The 20,250-nt window shown below is 32.5% G+C and overlaps 1 protein-coding gene across 2 annotated transcripts; it reads right to left on the bottom strand.

Annotated features, from left to right (window-relative positions):
- Positions 1-704: 704 nt before the first annotated feature.
- LOC111990988 (disease resistance protein RUN1-like) lies at positions 705-12,777 on the bottom strand. 2 transcript variants are annotated; one of them, XM_065773873.1, is made up of 11 exons: positions 11,911-12,777; positions 10,103-11,198; positions 9,628-9,900; positions 8,508-9,494; positions 7,538-8,403; positions 7,324-7,409; positions 6,405-6,510; positions 5,370-5,418; positions 5,172-5,245; positions 3,653-3,708; positions 705-1,085 (listed from the first exon to the last, which is right to left on the bottom strand). In XM_065773873.1, the coding sequence occupies exons 1-5, from the start codon at positions 12,411-12,413 to the stop codon at positions 7,678-7,680; spliced, it is 3,585 nt and encodes a 1,194-aa protein (XP_065629945.1). In that variant the 5' UTR covers positions 12,414-12,777; the 3' UTR covers positions 705-1,085; positions 3,653-3,708; positions 5,172-5,245; positions 5,370-5,418; positions 6,405-6,510; positions 7,324-7,409; positions 7,538-7,677. The 2 variants fall into 2 exon arrangements, with proteins under 2 accessions (XP_065629945.1, XP_065629946.1); XM_065773874.1 differs by having other exon boundaries at positions 5,196-5,245.
- Between the last annotated feature and the right edge of the window lie 7,473 nt (positions 12,778-20,250).

Here is a 20,250-nt window from a genome sequence, read left to right as displayed (position 1 = left end):
ATCCGTGGTTGTGGAGGTCATCTAGTAGCCGCTAGTAGTGCTCCAAGTCCTAAAGTAGGTGATTCACTATGGATGTTAGCCCAAAGTGTGATCAGTCTTCAGCTATATATGCCAAGATTTGGGTCTTTGCTCCCTACTAGTAGAATGTTCTAATTCCCAGTTGTTATCCTTGCTGAAATTAAAGATGCGCCCACTAGAAATCAGTGAGCTGTTATAAATCATTCAGGATTTGGCTTCTTCTTTTGAGACAATTTCTTTTCATTTGGCTTCTTTTGGCACAATTTATTTTCATGCAATTCCTAAACAATGTAAGAAGGTTACAATTTTGTTATACACACACTATGCTATGATTTTTTTTCCCCATATTTTTGTCCCCCATATATAAGATCTCAGCTCCGTCCTGTGCCTAATCCCTTTTTCGTAACTGAATATCTGAGTCCGAGTCCATGTCTTTGGTTTGTATTATTCCCTCCTTTTAGCTTAAGAATGCTTAAGGAATGCCGCAATTAATTAGGAAACAAAATGAACAAGACATAGGTGATAAGTCATACATAGAAAGCCCATGATTTTTACTCCAAAAAAAAAAAAAAAAAAAAAAAAAATCCTCACTACACATCGCTCCAAGTGTCTACATAAGTCATATATCACACACAGAAAACCTAACCCCATAATGAATCAATGATATCTACTTCACTTTTGAAATATAAGAATAAACAATTCAAATTTTGCATAATTTGGTATTATCTCATAATTTGAGCAAAGAGCCTTCAACTTACTTCCTTTCATACAAGTGGGAGGGAAAAGTCCAAATATTGAAGAAGAAAAAAAAAAAACATTATAATCCTCTCAAAATAGATCAACCAACACCACCATGTAAATTGTAAACATTACTCTTGTCATCAGGATGCCAAATGAAGGCCATGGATAGGATTACCAAAGAAATCTGAAGTGAAATTTTTTGTATTAGAATTGAGATGAAACTAAAAGATCTAAACCACCAATCCCCCATGCATCTACAAATCAGCAAAGAAACTCTTTGAACTCTACTAAAATCGATTCCTTTAGTTGCACTTTTCTCTTGGTACCTGAAAGATTCAAACATCAAAATCAAATACACACATAGATGCCCCCCTCTAATTAAACAGAGCCATCTTGATCCCATTAATATATTGATATATGATATTCCCTCAAAACAGTTAATAAACAAATGATCAAAAGGTGATAAATGATCCATAGTAATAGCATTTGAAAAGAAAAATTAGATTGATTATATTAAAAAATTGATGACAAAATCGGTCATTTGCAAGGATCAATTACAGTGTCCATCATCTAAACAAGCTTATAAGAAAAAGCGGAGTTGTTTCAGATGCAATGAAAAACACAATAAGCAGAATCCAAATTATAAACCATGTGTTGGTTACAAATTCTATTGCAAAGTCAAATGCTTATTCCTAGTGAATGAATGTACTTGTCATTGGCTTTCAAAGCCGTCAAAAATGCATATGTACTAGAAGCAATAATTTGTTCCATATCTCAAGGTAAGATCATGGTGTAGAAAGCACAAAGAAATATTAATTTTAATTTAGTTTTATTTAATTTTGACAATCAGTTGTACTTTATTTTAAGTCTTATAAGTTAATTAGGTTGTTTCACAAGGTGATTTTTATAAATCAGACATTGGGATTTTGCAAGTCAATTAGAATTAGAATTTCACAAGTCAAATAGAATTATGACTTTCATATAGTAATCAATATATATATTTTTGATAAGTGACATAGTAATCTATATTGTACACCTTGGGAGACAATTTTACAATTTTGCTTTTGATTAATAAAAACTTCTCCTAGAAATTCAACAGTCTACTATTTTCTCCCGCCGATGCTAGTTGCTTACTCCTAGCTCTTCTATCTCGCTTGTTATCGACTCCAAACAACCCTAGGTGTTAACTCGGTGATTTTTATTGTTTCCATTTTTCCAATTTTTGTGGCTTCAAGTTTTAGTTTTGTCCTATGTCATAACACCTAAGCCAATTATATTGAATTAACAAGTGGCAAGCAAACAAACACTCATTTGGGGATTAATTAAGCAGCCAAAAGAATACAAGGGTACATGAAGCTTTAAACTACAGCCCCACCATTGCCAAGTTGCCCACTAAAATGTGATTAGAACAAGATTATTCAAGAAAATTTTATTTTGTCACTTATAAAAAAAAAAAAAGAAAAGAAACGTCAAACTATGGTAAATAAATAGTTTTAAACATATCTTCAAATGAATTGGTTTAAAAGCATTCCAATGAAATAATATTTGATGAAAATGATTACGGGTTTTCTCAAAAGATGAAAGATGTGAGATATTTTTTCACATAAAATTCCTTAAAAGACATGGTATACCTTTGTTAATATCTGGATCACTAATTTCCTCATCCATCTTAACACTATCATGGTTGCCACAATAGCTTGACTTGTTAGACTTTTTTCCAGAACCTCACAATAAATCAATTAAATCTCAATCTTTTAGGCATGAGGCTGGATATATAATGTTTATTTATTTATTTTTATTTTATTTTATTTTTTGCATAAAAACATCACGAATACTATTCCAATTAGATGTTTGTGTAGTTTGAGGCATGTCCCTCTCCTGTGTGTTTGATTGAATTAAGTAGTTCAAAGTGTTTTCTGGTTTGGCTATGTTCCTCGTTTGGTCGAGGTAATCTCTCTTTTTCTTTATGAAGAATTTGTGTACCTTCTTTAGTTAAAGTTATGTCATTCATTCAAAAGAACTAAAAATAATAATCAAAATCCCATTGTTGCATTAAAGAAATTCAGAGTTGATGGTTGCTCATAATACAAAGAAGATATTGCAACATCTTTTAAATATATATATTTTTTTGATAGGTAAGTTACACGTGCATTTGCTAGGTGTTAAGCCCCTATCTCAACTTCCACCTACTCTATCAAATATATATTTATACAAGTAAAAAGATAGAAGTTTGCAATAAAATGTAGCGAACATCACTTTTGACATTAATTTTTTTTTTTTTTTAATAAAAAACAACTACACAATGATGGCAACAAATTGAACAATGAGGGAAATGCAACCCGTTTGACCAATGCTCTTAAATAATCTCAAGAAACTAACATTGTTCCCCCCAAAATATTGACTCAAGAAAATGCCCTATTCATAAGTTGTCAGTAAAAAATATCTCATGGATTTAATTATTGTCAGCATACACACCGCGAAGATCACTTTTGACATTAATTTTTTTTTTTTTAATAAAAAACTACACAATGATGGCAACAAATTGAACAATGAGGGAAATGCAACCCGTTTGACCAATGCTCTTAAATAATCTCAAGAAACTGACCTTGTTCCCCCCAAAATATTGACTCAAGAAAATGCCCTATTCATAAGTTGTCAGTAAAAAATATCTCATGGATTTAATTATTGTCAGCATACACACCACATGTAATACACAACCATTTGAAGCATCCAACAATAATTATATTTACTGAATTCTCTATAGGTTTCACATCATTGGTAATTATATTTACTGAATTCTCTATAGGTTTCACATCATTGTATAAACATAATATGTGTGCGTGAGAGAGAGAGAGAGAGAGAGAGAGAGAGAGAGAGAGAGAGAGATTCAGACCTTCAACGTATGTTCATGTGCTATACTGCCAAGAAACTTTAAGTTGTGGGAAAATGCTACAAGACAAAGACATATATTAAAAAACTTGGCATAGTGATTAATAGCTGCTAGTCCAGAAAAAAAATAGCGAGGATAAAGAAGAGGGATACCAATAACAAAATATACAACTTACACCAAAAATATGACATGTACTGGTACTAATTATCAACACAACTCTATACTTATATAGGCAATAGATATACCAAAATGAAAGTGTCAGCATTTGAGGCATTCCCATTATTGATAGGTTCATTAGCCCAAAAAAAAAAAAACTATTTGCTGAAAATTTAACTAATACATCTGCTGATCTGCAGATAATTTTCTTTATTAGTAATTTACATGTGCACTTGGTCTTATAATAGATACACCCTACTTATATAGGTGATAGATACAACCAAATGAAAGTAACACATAATTTTTTATTTTTTATTTAAAAAAGATAGTGATTGCACATGTACCCATAATCTTAAATCGACAACCTCACCCGTCACTTTTCTTTTATAAAAGTAGTGCTTCACTCACCAAACAAACAACCGTGGCGTTGTAGAGCACATTACAGGTATAATAAAATTATTGAGAAAAAAAATCCAAAAAATAGGTCCCAATTTTATCTCTACAAGAAATGCAGCACTTCTCAATTGATTTCAATTGCTTTTACTCCCTTCAATCTTAATTAGTGCTTGTCAATTATAACAAACTATAAAATTGTTGAAATTTAATAGGTGCCCACTTCCCATGTGTTTGCTGCATCCCTTCAAATAGCAAACAGTAAACGGTGGGACTTGGGACTTTACTAGCGTTAACACTTATTGCTTCAAGCACCACTTTGTTTCTATGGATCCAATAGGCCAAAGAGTGTGGGAAAAGATGATAGGAATAGAGTTCCCAATTCCCACTAGCCATTTAGCTTCTATGAGAAAAGATCCCATGCATTCAGTCTTATTCACAAACTTAGCAATCCCAATACTTTTCAACTGAAAATCATCTTCCATTGGCAACCTCTCCCAAGTTTCCAACAATTAGTTGCTTAAGTAGTCTTATGATGAAATCTGTTATCTCAGTTCTTTTCTAGTAAGACCTAGCATGGATTTATTGTGTAAAAAATAATGAAATATCACCAGAAGAACCAAAATCTCAACAAACACCTATCTCAATTTTTTTGGCAAAGAAAATTAAGATAAATAACACCTACAAGACATATCACTTATCTTATGTTTTAAATCTCTTTTGCTCATTAGGCAAGGTTCATAAGTTAGGAGAATTTCATTTATCTTGTCCAAAATAATGGAACATTGAAAAATATATTAACTTGACAAGATTGGTTGGCACTTGTCAAGCAGACCAAATATCTTTTTGGATTAAAAGAATCAAATTATTGTCTCAGTATTTGAATTCAAAAAGTGAAATTACTCTTAGTACTTCAAAGCTAGAAGTACTTCCAAAGATGACATCTTGAACATAACGTAAATGTGTTACCCACCTTTTAAGATGTGAAGTGTAATACCTTGATGACCTGAACATAGGTATTGTCCATTGTAACAGCTGCTCCACATTCTTAGTCAAACATACAAATAAATAAAGATTTGAGACAATTAATTATTAGAAGTGGATTTAACTTTCTAAATCATAATTGACTGAATAATAAAATTTTAGTTCATGTAATAGCAGAGGAGCTTACTTTTCACTGTACAATGCAACATTTCTCCTTCTTAAGTGATGAAGTTGGCCTAGGAAACAAAAAAGGAAAAAGATATGGATTTTTGTAGCTATCAGATGCTATCAAATGGTAGACAAAATTGGTTAAAGAGATTAGTAAGGCAGGGAATCAGCAAAACAACTTCTGTACAGTGATGCCTAAGAGGTCTGAAACTCCCTTGAACCAAAAAAGAAGCAGCAGAAATAATCCTTTAGACGAATAGGCCCTTTCAAGATTTTATAACAATAAGCATTACATAATCTAGCATGCCTTTATAGATCTAAAGCATTTTAATGTCTAAAAGTTGAACCTGAAACACCTAATCTACTTAATATTAAATCTAATATCATAAATGCAGAATACATTAAAAAACAACGATATAACTTGAAAAAATATATATAATTGCACAGAACATAGAAATCTCATTCACGTCCTTCTTTTAACTAGTAAAGGATATGATTCTTAATTGTTGCAGGAAATTTCTCAAAAGTTACATTTTCTTATGCTTTCTATCCAAATCTAAAAGTTCTCAACAGTAAAACCACATTAGAAAAGATAGAAAATGGAAAAGAATAGTAAGCATAGGAGCAATGAGATCAATAAAATAAAAATAAAAAAAGTACTTTTAGTTAGAAGATCAAGGTTTGGCTGCAAGCAAATTCAGGTTTAAATGCACGCTTTTGTTGTACTTGGTTTGACGATGTAGAAAAGAAGTACGCAAAAATTCATAAGGAGAACTATAGATACGCATTATAGAACCCCACAAATATGGCTATCATAAAAAATAAAGAAATTTCCAATTAACATAAGACTATTCAGTAACAAAATTTTGACTCTTCTCATAAGGAGGATAGTCTCATTAGATTTGACATTGCCACTGAATACATGAGCATTTCTTTGAAGCCAAACATGATAAAACATTATAGACCAAGCAAGTTTGCATATGATGCATATAAAACTTTTACACTTCAACTTATCTGTATCCCACAAAACCACTTAATGCATGCTAATATATACCTGGTAATTTATTAGACCCCAAGACTTAAATTTTTCTTAAAGCCTCTTTGAGAAAGGATACTCAAACTCAACGAACAAGTGATGATTCCTACTTGCAAGGTAGATCCTGCAGAAGACACATAACATGTCACCTTCATCATTTTCATAGCCTATCTCATGTGGAATGTCTAGTTATCTAAGCAAGACAACAAAATAATAAGGGAATGTTAGAAATAATATATGAATGCCAGGTCAATTTGTACCACTTCACGAAATCTGGTCCATATTTACTCCCAATCTGATTTACACCAGATGAACAGAACTGCAAGGTTTAGCAGTTTCTTCTAAATATGATTTAATCTCGCTATGTACTACTCACAACATGCTCACTGCATTATTTATTATTCTTTAATTAGAAGGAAAAATGCAACTGCACCTTAAACGGAATCAAACATTGAAGGAAATTAAACAATTACATACCAAATGCTGTTAAAAAGGAAGAAGAATGAATATGATAATAATACTAATAACAAAACAAATGAAATCAGGATAGCTTTCTTTGCTTCATAATACAGTGATACTCTACATACCATAACCCCACATTCATCTATCAAAACAGAAGATTGGAAAAATAGTAAGAGATCTTATTAAGTCTATTCCTTCAAGTTGACTTACAGCTCACCCAACTTATATATATAATAACCTCAATATCATCTTGAATCTTCATTCAAGTTGAACTCAAGTATTTCGGTTTTTGGTAAAAAAGTAACAATATACAGATTCAGCATACATAGCAAATGCATATTATAAAAACCATCATAGATTCCAGTACATTTCAATATTAAGCATTGCATTCACCAAAGCAACAAAAAATGGACATGAAAAAACGAAAGCCAAATTGAATAACATGAAATTAAGAAAGGGAGAAATTAGGCCTTACTGTCAACAACAGAGGTCTTGAGCTGTCTCAAAACATTGAAGGTAAGCTTACTTGGCACATGATTATGCTCCAACGAGGCCAAACAACTGCATTACAATAAATAAATTAAAACAATCAAAATTTATTTTATAGATCATAGTTACAATTAAATTCATGATTTCCCAATAAATGGAGAGAGAGAGAGAGAGAGAGAGAGAGAGAGAGAGAGAGGCACCCAAAGAATGGTCCACTGTGTCTTCCAGGATATTCTCTAACATCATAATTATGTGTTGTTTGGAAAATGAAGAAGAGATTGAATAAGAGAAGAGCTCCATCTCCAAGGTTTAGAGCTCCGCTCTCTGCTGGGCTTTGCCGTCAGAGACAAATTCTTCTTCGCTTTTGGAGTCCTGTTCCAGCAAGTACGTAATTTCTTCCATTGTTAAGAACCCTGTGATCTGAATCTGAAGCATAAGAAGTGGAGGAAAAAGGTAGGAAAGGCGGAAGCTCAGTGTCATTCGGAATCGAGGAAGACCCACAACCATTCATAGCACACGGAAGCGGCAAGCAAGTAACATCTGAATTCTGAGGATAGCAGCTGCATTCTAGATTGACCCCCATCCATTTTATCAAATCAGTGCCGTATTCTAGCTCAAATCTAGAATAACCTTCACTGTCACTGTCATATTTAACCTCAACTGTAATGTGATTCTGTTCAGATCGTTTATCCAATTGCCCAAGCCATATAGGAAATAACCACAGTTCCTCTTCTGTCCAATTTTTATATAGACAATGACGAAAACACCCATTGACGGAAATGTCAACAGCATAATCGTCGTACATATGTGCCTCCGACATTCGAAAAGCAATACAGATGACTGCTTTTGAAAACTTTTTACCAACCCAGAAGGATAAAGAATTTCCAAAAGTCTGATGGCTGAATTTTAAGTCCTTTGGAATCTCTGTTACTGGTAGTCTTAATTCCCTCGGAATTTTATCTTCATCTTCAGATTCAGATTCAGAGTCATGAAAGGGATCCATTGATATGTTGCTTCTTGCACCTTCATGGAATCTATTCGGTAAAATCCCTAGAATTTCTCCAAACTGTTTACATTAAGCAAATACAGGAAATTGAAGTTTAGAAAAGTAGAAAAAAAAATTTGATTATTTATTACCTACACATAAAGGGAGAGGGGGAGAGACCTCACCTGAATCAATAATCTGCTAAATGATTGTGGATCCACCGACGGGCATTCCTTTACAAACACTTCTCTTACAGACTGTGGAAGCGTTGGAATTTCCCGAAGCCGCTTACAATTTTCTATGTGAATAGATTCTAATCTAGCTAATCCGCTAATGCTTTGGGGAATACTAATAATATTGGAATCATATATATAAAGATGGAACAATAGGGGGAAGTATTGAAAATCTAATTCAGTTATATCTCCATCCCAAGAGTTGAGATACAGAGAAGTCAAGCTCAGAAACCCATATCCCGAAAAGCCATCAAAGGAATTGGCAGTGGGAATATCTATTTCCTCGAGCAGTTGCAATTTATTGCGGCTATGCAGAACATTCCAAAGGTTTTCATTGTTAGATAGCCCTAAACTGCGAAGCCCTTTGGTGAGATGCGTGAACGATGAAGGCCATTCTCTAATACCACTATTATTCATAAATAAATACTGCAAATATTTCATTTCTGTGTGAATATCAGGAAACTTCTCGAGCCTTCCGCAGTTTCTTAGACTCAAGCTTCGAAGGGATCTCAGCTGGAGGCGGCTTGGAAGAATCTCAAGTTTTATGCAGCTATCGAGGTTCCAATCTTTAAGCTTATCAAGATCTCCAACTGACTCATGAACCTCTATTAAGTTTTTACAATAATACATGTACAATGACTCTAAGTTTGGGGCACAAATAGCAGGAAACTTCTCAAGCCTTCCGCAGTCTGCTAGATTAAAATATTTAAGGGATCTTAACTTGAGGCCACTTGGAAGAATCTTAAGTTTCCTGCAGCCTTCGAGGTTCCACCGTTCAAGCTTATCAAGATCCCCAACCGACTTATGAATCTCTATTAAATTTTCACAACAAACCATGTTCAATTTCTCTAAGTTTGGGGCGCATGATAAGGAAGGTAATTTTGTAATGAATTTACACCAACTGAGATTGATATTTTTCAATGTTTCAAACGCGCGGTCCTACAGAAAAAAAAAAAAAATATATATATATATATATATTTCTACAAATTTTAAAAATAACATTTAAAGAAATCAAAATTCATCATTTCAAAAAAAAAAAAAAATCAAAATTCATATGCACTAATACTCATACCTGTTTTAATAGGTTCTCCAATCTAATCCGACTATTCGGCATATTCAGCTCAGCAAGATTGTGAGGGTAAAATTCTAATGGCAAGGGAAAATCATATCCTGGCCACTGAAGCAATCTTAACTCGTTCGGGAGATATTTAAGCTCTTTAGAAATTCGTACATTCTTAACTAAGAGAAATTTGAGATTTCTCATATTTTTGAAAGCATTAGCTTGCAATTTCACCTCTATTGGTTTAGGTGAGTACCACATTATGCCTCGAATTTTATTTGACCCCTAGATAGGACAAAAAATTAGTTGCACTTCATAATAGAATTTGACAAAAGTATAACAATTTTAAAACTTTAAATGAAACATATATCATAAAATTATATTTTCTATTATATTGAGGGAAAAAAATCAATGAAAAGTACTAGGAAAAAAGACAATCAATGAAAAATATTAGGGAAAAAAAAATGTGGAGCAAAAGAACTTATACCATGTTTTCCATTAGCAATGTATAAGCATCCTCATGACAACATATCCTGCTACGATTTTCAAGCTCTTTGGATTCTTCTTGAACGATTTTTCTACCCAGTTGTTGTAGCAAGTCATGCATACACAATATGCCCATGTCAACAGTTATGAGACACTTATCAATGAGTTTTCTAATACCCGAATTTGGATATAATTTGCAAGTATCTAATATATACACAACTATGTCCTTGTTAAATCCCCTAAAAAAACATGCAATATCAAGAAAAATATCTTTTTCTTCTTCTCCCAATCCAAAATAACTTATCTTGAGTTTATCTAGAATTTTTTCATGTGGAATCTTCTTATACCTTTTGGATGCACACGACCATTCATCTATACTTTTGCCATACAAATCAGAACCCATTATTTTTAGAGCTAATGGAAGGCCATCGGCTGAAGATATAATATGCTCTGCAAGATTTGAATATTCTTGTTCAGGTTTATTTTTTCCAAAGGCGTGCATATTGAAAAGATCACAAGCTTCACATGGATTCAATTTTGGAACCTCATAAATTTTTATTTGAGCATCTCTTCCAAGAATGGCTAGAACTTGTTTGTCTCTTGTTGTTATAATGACTCTACTTCCTGAAGCAAGCCAGTTACAATATCCAAGCAAATTTTCTATCTCTTTTGACTGATCCACATCATCAAGAATTAAAAGTACTTTCTTATTGCAGAGCCTTTTTTGTATCATAGTGATTCCTTCACATACACTATTCACCTTAACAATACTTCCTAAGATCTTAGAAAGCAGTGTCTCTTGTAATTGGATAATGCCAGCAGCTGTCTTTGATTTTTCTGTGACATTTTCTAGAAAGCAGCTTCCTTCAAAACGATCAACAATTCTATTATAAACGGCCATGGAGATTGTAGTCTTACCCACTCCCCCAAGACCATGGATTCCTACCATGAAAACACCATTGGACTCCATATCTAAAAGCAATTTTATAGCATCCACTCGATAATTGACTCCAACTAATTCAGGTAATTTCATGTGAATTGGTATAATACTTGATATCTCTTCAATAATTATTTTGATAAATTCAGATTCATATTCACTGCAACAACAAAATCACAAAGCATTAAAAACAAAAAAAGAGTTGTAGTCAAAGTAAATATAAATATGTAGATCAACTAAGTTAAATATATCCAATTTTGTGCATTAAAAAATTGACATATTTTTAATTAAAGTAAATGGTATATAATTTAAAGGATTGATTGATAATTATCATTTAACACATTCATTATTATTATTATTATTATTTTTTGGTTAGAAAATTAGAGTTGGGCTTATGGCAAAAAACTCCCTTAGGCGAGGAAACAAACTTATAATATGAGATTAAGAAATTTTGGAAAAATTTTCTAAGAATTAAATGAGAGAAACTTTTAATTATTAATGCTATCCGATTAAATTCTTCTATTTCTACCATTTAATAGGGAAAAAAAAAAAGAATATATTCAAAATTTTACCTTAAAATATACTTTCATAATTCGGCATTTAGTAGTCACAATAAAACATGTAAAAGTATATAACAAATAAAAGAACATAGAGTGTCACTAGTTGATAACATTATCTGAGTCAAAATTATTCCATTGCTATCAATATCATCGACCTTTATAGCTTAACTACAAAGTAAGTAAAAAGAAGGGATATATATATATATATATATATAATACTTTCATAATTTGGCATTTAGTGGAAATACCAAAACCATTAAAAATTTGTAACTCATAAAATCACACAAGAGTAGGTATTAGTTAAATACATACCCATTCTTGTATTCACGTCCAGACAAGTTAGCTACTTCCGTTAAAGCCGCCCTCCATCTCTTAACCTTCTCCATGTCGTCTTTGAATTTTTTCTCGTGGTTATCTAGTGCTGTCCCAAACGTTCCCTCTTTTTTTCTAACTTCGGATGGAGTCACTTTGTAGAAAATTGGATAAACCTTCCAGATCTGTCCAGTCTTTCTACACTCAAGAATCTTGACGAGTTCATCCAAACACCAAGTAGAAGATGCATAATTTTCAGACAATACAACGATCGAAATCATTGACATTTCAATGATTTTAAGAAGTTCCTTTGAAATTTCTTCTCCCCTCTCAAGATTGGTATCAAAGAAGGTGTTTAAGCCATAGTTACGCAAAGTAGTGTATAAATGGCCAGTAAAACCATAACGTGTGTCTTCACCTCGAAAACTCAAGAAGATATCATGGCTCCATTGGCGAGTGGAAGAAGAAGAGGAGGTTAATTCTTCTCTAGTTGGGGAAGCCATCAGTATGATCTGTTAACTGAAGACTGGAAAAGATCTAAAAAGAGGAGTAGAAGAAGGAAAGAAATATCGAATTAAGATGTAATGAAATGGGAATTATAAGAGATGAGTGAATGCGTGCAATTTGAAAGGTTTTGAATGTGATTGAGAGAAATAGTTAAAGGAATGATGATTTTCAAGAAAGCGTGCTGGAATAGAATCGAACTGGAAATTTGGAATTGATTGGGAAAAAAGAGAGTTTGGTCCTCACAGAGAAAAAGATGGCGATAGTGGATCCTAATAGATACTGAAACAGGCATTTAAGATATCAAAAGTAGCACCGAACAATGGTGCAGTCAATAAAGTGTTACCGCACTCATAAGTCATGACTTACCTTAGCTATAGTCAATAAAATAGAGGTCCGTCCCTCTTCTACGAAGTCTCTGCGATGCAAATTCTCCAAAGAGGCTGTCCCCACACGTTTTCGATTTTCCAAAAAAGCAAGATAGTGGGAATCCATTTTCATAAAGAGGAGAAAGTGGGACTCGATTTCCCATTTAACTTTCCTTCCGTTTCTGACAACGCACATGCCACATCCTGTGCTTCTTTCCCACGCGTTAATGATGATAAATATCAAGCACCAAGGTTCATGATTGGGTGGGTGGCATTGGTTTTAACGTTTAACTGAAAAAAAAGTTTTCTTTTTCCCTAATCAACTCTTCACAAGATAACGTTGCTCGTATTATACCATAAAAAGGTTAAATCATTAATAAATTATCAAAACAGAGGAAAACACTAATACTTGTGGATACAGCTTTTTCATTTTAAAAAATGTACTTCATAATTTGGTTGTCCATATATTAAATTTTCATTTCCTTAAGTAAATGTATATATTTTCACTATTAGTTATGCATATATCATATATGACATAAATTATTTTTATACTAATATAGTTGTAAGAATACGTAATATAACAAACCAAAGTTTCAAGATGAAAGAATTCTTGAGAAAAATTAATAGCCAAGACACTAATTGATTAATGCTTTCTCAAAAAGACATTAATGGGTTACAACTTACAAAAAAAATTTATTAATTAAACTAATTGAAACCTACCATTATTAATTTTTATCTTAAAATACTTTTATCTTTCAAAGTAGGAAGAGAAAAGGAGAAAAGAGAAATAAAAAGAAAGATAGTAATTCCTCAATTTGGTTAACATGGAAGAAAAGAAAAGTGTAGAAACTATTTTCCTTAAGAGACAATAGTTAAAAAAAAAAAATGGAGCCCACATAAATAACATATTATTATATGAAATTACATATTTACATTTACAATGGTCATACCAGTCAAATGACTGTATTTGCTTTTTAAATTGCAGTGCCCTTAGAGGTTTCAATGTGACAATACAAAACTATTAAGATTTTCTAAACTACACTCCTTACAACCAACGCTAAAATTCAGAGAAAAGTTCGACCTTGTCATGAATAATGTTCCACATGCAAAATCCCAAGGAAAAAAAGAATTATATATGAATATTGTTCTCATAACAGTGTAAGTTTTCTTCTTTGATGTTTATAAAAATAAAAATAAAAAAGTGCACAAAATTAGTTGTAAATATATTTGAAAATTTCCCGTAATTATTCTTTTTCTTAGCATTTTATAAGTTTAAAGACCTTCTAGAGATAACTTAGAGGCTGCTCATCTCTTAGTTTTTGAGATGGAGCTAAGTAGGAAGATGGTGAAAAAAAAAAGAAAAAAAAAGGGAAGAACCATGTTTTACATTATCCGGTAGAATAGAAATTAAAAAAGGAACATCTAATTTTTTTTTTATTTTATTTTAAAAAAGGCTAAGGTATAGATGCAGATGCAATGTTATCCACATAAACTCACCAACTCTCATTTTCCGTACTGGATTGAGATCCCATGCAAATATGCAACACCACATGAGGAGTACAAGGTGCAATAATTTTGGAGGGCTTAATTTTGAGAGATGAAATGGAACCTGAAATTTGGAATTAATTGTGAGAAAAAGGGAAATGGTCCTCACTGAACAAATATGAAATATGAAAGAAGAACAAATGGCTATATCAAAATTTATGTCCAAACTGGCCTCCTAGCCTCAATGGTTTAAGCAAGGAAGGGCCACTAGACTCGCTTCTTACTATCGATATTGACAATAAACAAGAATAGTGGGTAGAACAAAACCTTAGGACAATTATACATTTATAATCACTTTTTTTTTCCTATATAATATGTTTGTAATTATCGTTCATGTAAAGTATACACAATTGTATAAATATACCATGTTGTACACATTTAATATCTAGTCTATAATGTAAAATGTAAATAGGAATATAAAACTTAATTCAATGCAACTAGAGATCCCTTTTTCCATGAAGCTTCTGCAATACAATTAAAATCTTCTAAACTAGGGTGTCCCCACACGTTTTGAGTCTTTTGACAATGCCAAATGCATGTACAAATCTCTTTATTATCATCACTTTTCTCGGTAAGAGTTTTGCAAATGGCTAGATTTAATTTTATTTAAAATTTACACCAAAAATCCTTCTTGTCCACACGTTAAATGCGTCATTGCTTGAAAATTGTTCAATGCATAATTCTCAATGTTAATTACTACACACATGATATAGAGAATATAGTTTTGCATTTTACTTTCCACCATGGAAGACGTAGGGCTCATATATTTATATCAGTCAGGCACTTTGCTTGCTTCACTAATTTTCTGCAAATAGTTTCAAATTTTTGAGGCAGCTTCTCATTCCCAGTATCTGTAGATGTAAATACATATTGCTGAATGACATCAACTGATGATGCACAAAATCGTCAGTGAGTTAATTGCCCACATGCACAACAATCGAAGGTACTTGAAGAATGAAAGGTGCAGAAATGAAGTGTTCGTACCAAATGTAACAAGGTCTTCTATAATTAAAAGGTTAGCTATTGAAGAGGCAACCTAGTAGATGTTAAGGTCTCCTTTAATTTACAGCCTTTCCATGCATTGCATTGGCTGCTAACCTAAAGCTAGCATTCACAATCATGTCAACTGGGACCTGCAATCAGCCGCTATATGATATATATGGTCAAAGTCTCAAAGGGGAGCAAATCTAATACATGGTTTGAAGAAAGGGTGATATACATAGGAAAAGTATATAAGTCAGTTATACTTGTCCGGATATATGCGTGCGGATCGGGATTAACTGTGACTTTAATTAATAGTACATGATCTAATAACTTTTTTCATTTAGGTAATAATTTAAAAATATCATGCTTGGATTATGTACATGACATGGGCCAACTCAGCGGGTGATCGGTTCAAGAATGTGTAAATCGACTGGATATGCACGTATTGACTGACTTACCTTCGTCCTTTTGGTGTGTATGTGTTTCCCCACAAACATAACACTCAAAAGGTGTGGCAAACAACTACTTCTGCGGATTTTTGCCTCCCTTCCTTCCTAGCTCTGTGGGTTTTGAATGTTACGGGTAGTGCTCCTTTGTAGGCTTGAGCTACTTTGTTGGGCTGTCCATATAAATTCTCTTTGCGAGTTTGATATATTTATGTTGTGGCCCATTTGTGATTTGTGGCAGACTTGATCCTGCTAAATTTTTCATTGGACCCCTTTTGATATGGTCTTTTTCTGTTTGGGCTCTCTTGTTGTTTGTGGCATGACCTCAGGGGCGACGTTAGGTAGAGTTCAGGGGGTTCAAATGAACCCCCTGAGCTGCCATTTTTTTTTTATATTTTTTATTTATAATATATAATATTCTTAATTTTAATTTTTGATTTGTCCCTCTTAAAATGAAAATTTAAATACCTTGACCCTAAATTTTTTTTTTTAGTACAATTGAAATAAGCTTAAATATGATTTTCTTAACAATATTTTGGTCTTTTTAAACACACAAAAAAAAGCCCAAAAAAAAAAAATCATCTTAAACCTAAAAAAAAAAGCCTATTTAGATCATAACAAATTTGAAATAAACTAATAGAAAATTCTTAGTATACAATGTCTATATAAGATTTACATTGTCTCTAAACAAATGTGTATTGTACATTTTTTTGCAAATTTGTATAATATTGCACACATTTGTTTAGTCTACAGTATAAAACTTACATTAATAGTACAATATTAACATATCATTGTCCTAAACTAATAGATAAAAGTATTTTAAATAGTAATATCTAAAGTTCAATTAATGAAAATAATTAATATGTTCATAGTATTAAGAAATAATGTGCTAAATGAACTTATAATATTTTTTATTCTTTTACTCGTGCATACTATGGGCAAATTTGTAATAAGAAATCTCTGTAAAGCACAAAATTCATCTCTTATCCAAAATACATATTCTTGTTGACCTCCCTAGAAAAAAATCCTAGAGCCACCACTGCATGACCTGTGCTAAAATTTTCAAGTTTTAATGGCTCGTGTGTTTGAGGTTTTAGAGGGCAAAAATGAAAAAGAAAAAAAGAAAGCGTGAACAAGGTTACACTCAAGGAAGGAATAGTGAGCCAAATACATACGCTAATGCACAATGTACTGCAAAGTTGACTTCGTGGAGCGTAATCTAAATTAGTTAGGTGACTCGTTATGGACACTACTCTAGGTAGTGATTGGAATCCAAACCAGCCAAAACTATGTAGCATTACAAATCCAAAGCTAAACCAAAATCAGTTAGGTGACTCGCTATGTATGGACACCACTCTAACTAAAAGCTGTCGTACACGACAGCAAACATCAACAGACAATAGGTTAGTTGGATATTTTGAAATGACTAGCCTTGTTTTGTGTTTAGGGGTAATTATTAAGTACTTTCAGAATACCATAAATATGTAATTATAAATGTAAGCTGGATATTTTAATTATTTATAACTATAACAGTGAGAAGATTTTTTCTTTTTATTTTTTTAAGCTTTTTTTTTTCCTATTTGTTTGGTTGGTGAATGGGTGGTTCATAATTGGTTATGTTTTACCTTGAAATTTACTTTTTGATAAATACAATAGAATTTCAATTTATAGTGTTTGCTTTATAATAATTGCTCTTTATCATAAGGTTCAAAACACCGATTGGTTCCCAAGATATATAGTATGGAATCTCCAATCTTCATATTTACAAGTTAAAATTGTATGGCAGTAGTATGTTAGACACTATAGCTTTTGCATATATTGTTCTTGTCAATGTGATGTTAAGAGTATATTAATTCAAGCTAATAAAACAATCTAGGCTTTCCCCATATGGAGGGCAATAAGCCAAAAAGTCTTGGGTTTGTCTCTTGCAATGGGAAGCATGCCTATAGATTATTGGCGCTCACTAAACATTGAGAGTAGAATGCTACTATAGGGTAGGAGGGTAAGAAATAAAGCTACCTCCAGTCGCGCCCATTATATTCTTCTTTTTTGTTCATTAAAAAAGAGAGGCTTTTATTCCCTTTAAGGCAAGGCTATACAAATAGGAAAGTAATAATGTTTCCCTCCTTAAACCTCCTCGCATAACTGATAGAATTCCACCTTAATTTTTTTTAGTATAACCAGTAATATATTCATGTGATGCACAATTTGACAAAAAAAAAAGTTATATATCAGTGCGATGCATGGTTTAATAATAATAAAAAAAAAAATACAAAATTAATGATATAATTAAAATTAAATAATAAAATATTAAGTAATTAAAAATAGAAGAACAAAAATTATTTTATGTAAAGTGGTGACAGAACGTTTTGTAAAACAAAATTTGTATCAAACCTAAAAATTAATAATAAGTTATATAAATAATTAAAAAATTATAAGTTTCTTTTAAATTTCTTAAAACTTATGTCCACTAAGTTTTAACCAAGTTAGTGTTTGAATTGCGTAAAAACATTTATAATAGAGTTTTGCTAGAACAAACGATATGCACGAGCCAAATTTAATTGTTAAAACAAAACAAATTATGGTGGATGATTAATATATTCAGGAGGCATTGGCCTGACGGCTAAGGTCCCCTCTATTAACTAGTATAAATTAAAATGAATAATAAGTCTTCTTTTAAATTTCTTAGTACCTTTGGCAATTGAGCTTTGATTAATGTAATTCTTTAGAATTTGTTAATACTGAGTATATACGTTTTAATTAGTAGCATTAATTTAAATTTGTTAAAATTTATTTTTTATGAAATTTTTTTCTTGAAACTTAGTGCAGAGACAAATTAGTTTCGTAGCATTGTTACTGCTTTTAAAACCCATATTAATACTTAAGTTTAACTAAATAGAAAAAAGAAAGGAAAAAAAAATTATAAATCCTTTAATAAAGAGGTACACTTGCCGAAAGATAGAATAGTCAAATTGACACAATCACAAAAAATATTAAGGTCCAACTTTATTTATACTAAGGATGACTCCTGTGTAATATATACTAAGGATGCTTATTGAAATAGAAATTTAGTTACAGACAAGATGGGGTTATCTCTCTTTCTTTCTTTTTCTCAAATTTCTAAATTCTAAGGTTATTACCCTAAGAGTATAGAATGCTCTCTCATTGATCCCATTGAGTTTAATATCTGATTATACTTATCTATTCTAATTTTGTTTGAGCTTGAATTTTTTGTTTTTTTAAATGCTTTTGTAAAATTCGTTATCAAACTTTCGGGATGGAAAAAAAATAGGGGTAGCTCTCCTCCTTGTATTTCTTTGTTGTATTTTCGACTACTGGTATTTGAAAGAGATACTATCATACTATTGCTGGCTTTACATAAATAGGTATTTACATAAGTTTTTAGGATATTTTAGTCATTTTAAAAGTTTGGGTGACTTTATGAATACGTAACTTTCATCTTTATACATCTATTTTGTTTTAGACACATATTTTAGATCAGATACAGGGATAAGGGATGAGTTTCTATATAGGTATAATGCTATATTTTTAGCTTAAAATCACAAAAAACATCACGCAGCAGTGGAGCTAAATCTAAAAGATTTAGCTCCACAGCTATAGTACACATCTATATTTAGATGTGTACTGTAGCTCACAGGTAAATTTTTTTTTTTTTTTTTATTACATTCCTCTCTCATCTCTCATTTAAATATTCTTTTCCCATTCTCTATCTCTCCGGCTTCTCTCTTTCTCCTCCACCTTCCTATCTTCTCTCTTCTTCCTCCACCGCCAGCCCGATCTCACAGCCCAGCCGCCAACGCAGCTTTGACCCATCACCGGCGCCGACCCATCTCGCCGATCTCCCCACCCATTCCGCCAAAACACCCATCTCGCCGATCAGACCCAAGCTTTGGATTTCATCATTGAAGCCGCCGATCAGACCCAAGCTCTAGGTTTCATTCGTCGATCCAAGCTCTGGGTTTCATCATTGAAGCTGCCGCTTTCTCTCCGCCAATGCTTTGGTTTTCCGTCGATCCAAGCTTTGGTTTTTTTTTTTTTTGGTTGCATTGCGTGAATTTGATTGCCGTGGTGTGGGTGTTGCCTGGTGGGTCGGGTGGGTGTGGGCTTGGTTGATTTTTTTTTTCTTTGTTACGATCTGTGGTGGTGGTGGTGGTGGTGGTGGTTGTTGTGGGTGTGGCTGATGGTAGAGTGGGTTTGTTTTGTGTGCTGTGTTGGCGGTGGTTGTAGGCTTTGTGGTGCTGTGGTTTTTTTTTTTTTTTTCTCTGCTGTGGACTGGTGGTGTGTGGTGGTGGTGGTGGTGGCGGCTGTGGCTGTGGCGGTGGCTGTGGTGTGGCTGAAGGTAGAGTGGTTGTGGTTGGTGCTTTGGTTGTTATTTTTGGGGTAGAATATATTATTTTATTGTAGTGATTATATTATTTTATTGTGATGTGTATATTATTTTATTGTGTTAAAAGCTAAAATAGATCCACTGC

Source organism: Quercus suber, unplaced genomic scaffold, assembly GCF_002906115.3.
Source record: "Quercus suber isolate HL8 unplaced genomic scaffold, Cork oak 2.0 scaffold_82, whole genome shotgun sequence".
Lineage (NCBI taxonomy): Eukaryota > Viridiplantae > Streptophyta > Magnoliopsida > Fagales > Fagaceae > Quercus > Quercus suber.
This window is presented reverse-complemented; position numbering and strand designations above follow the sequence as displayed.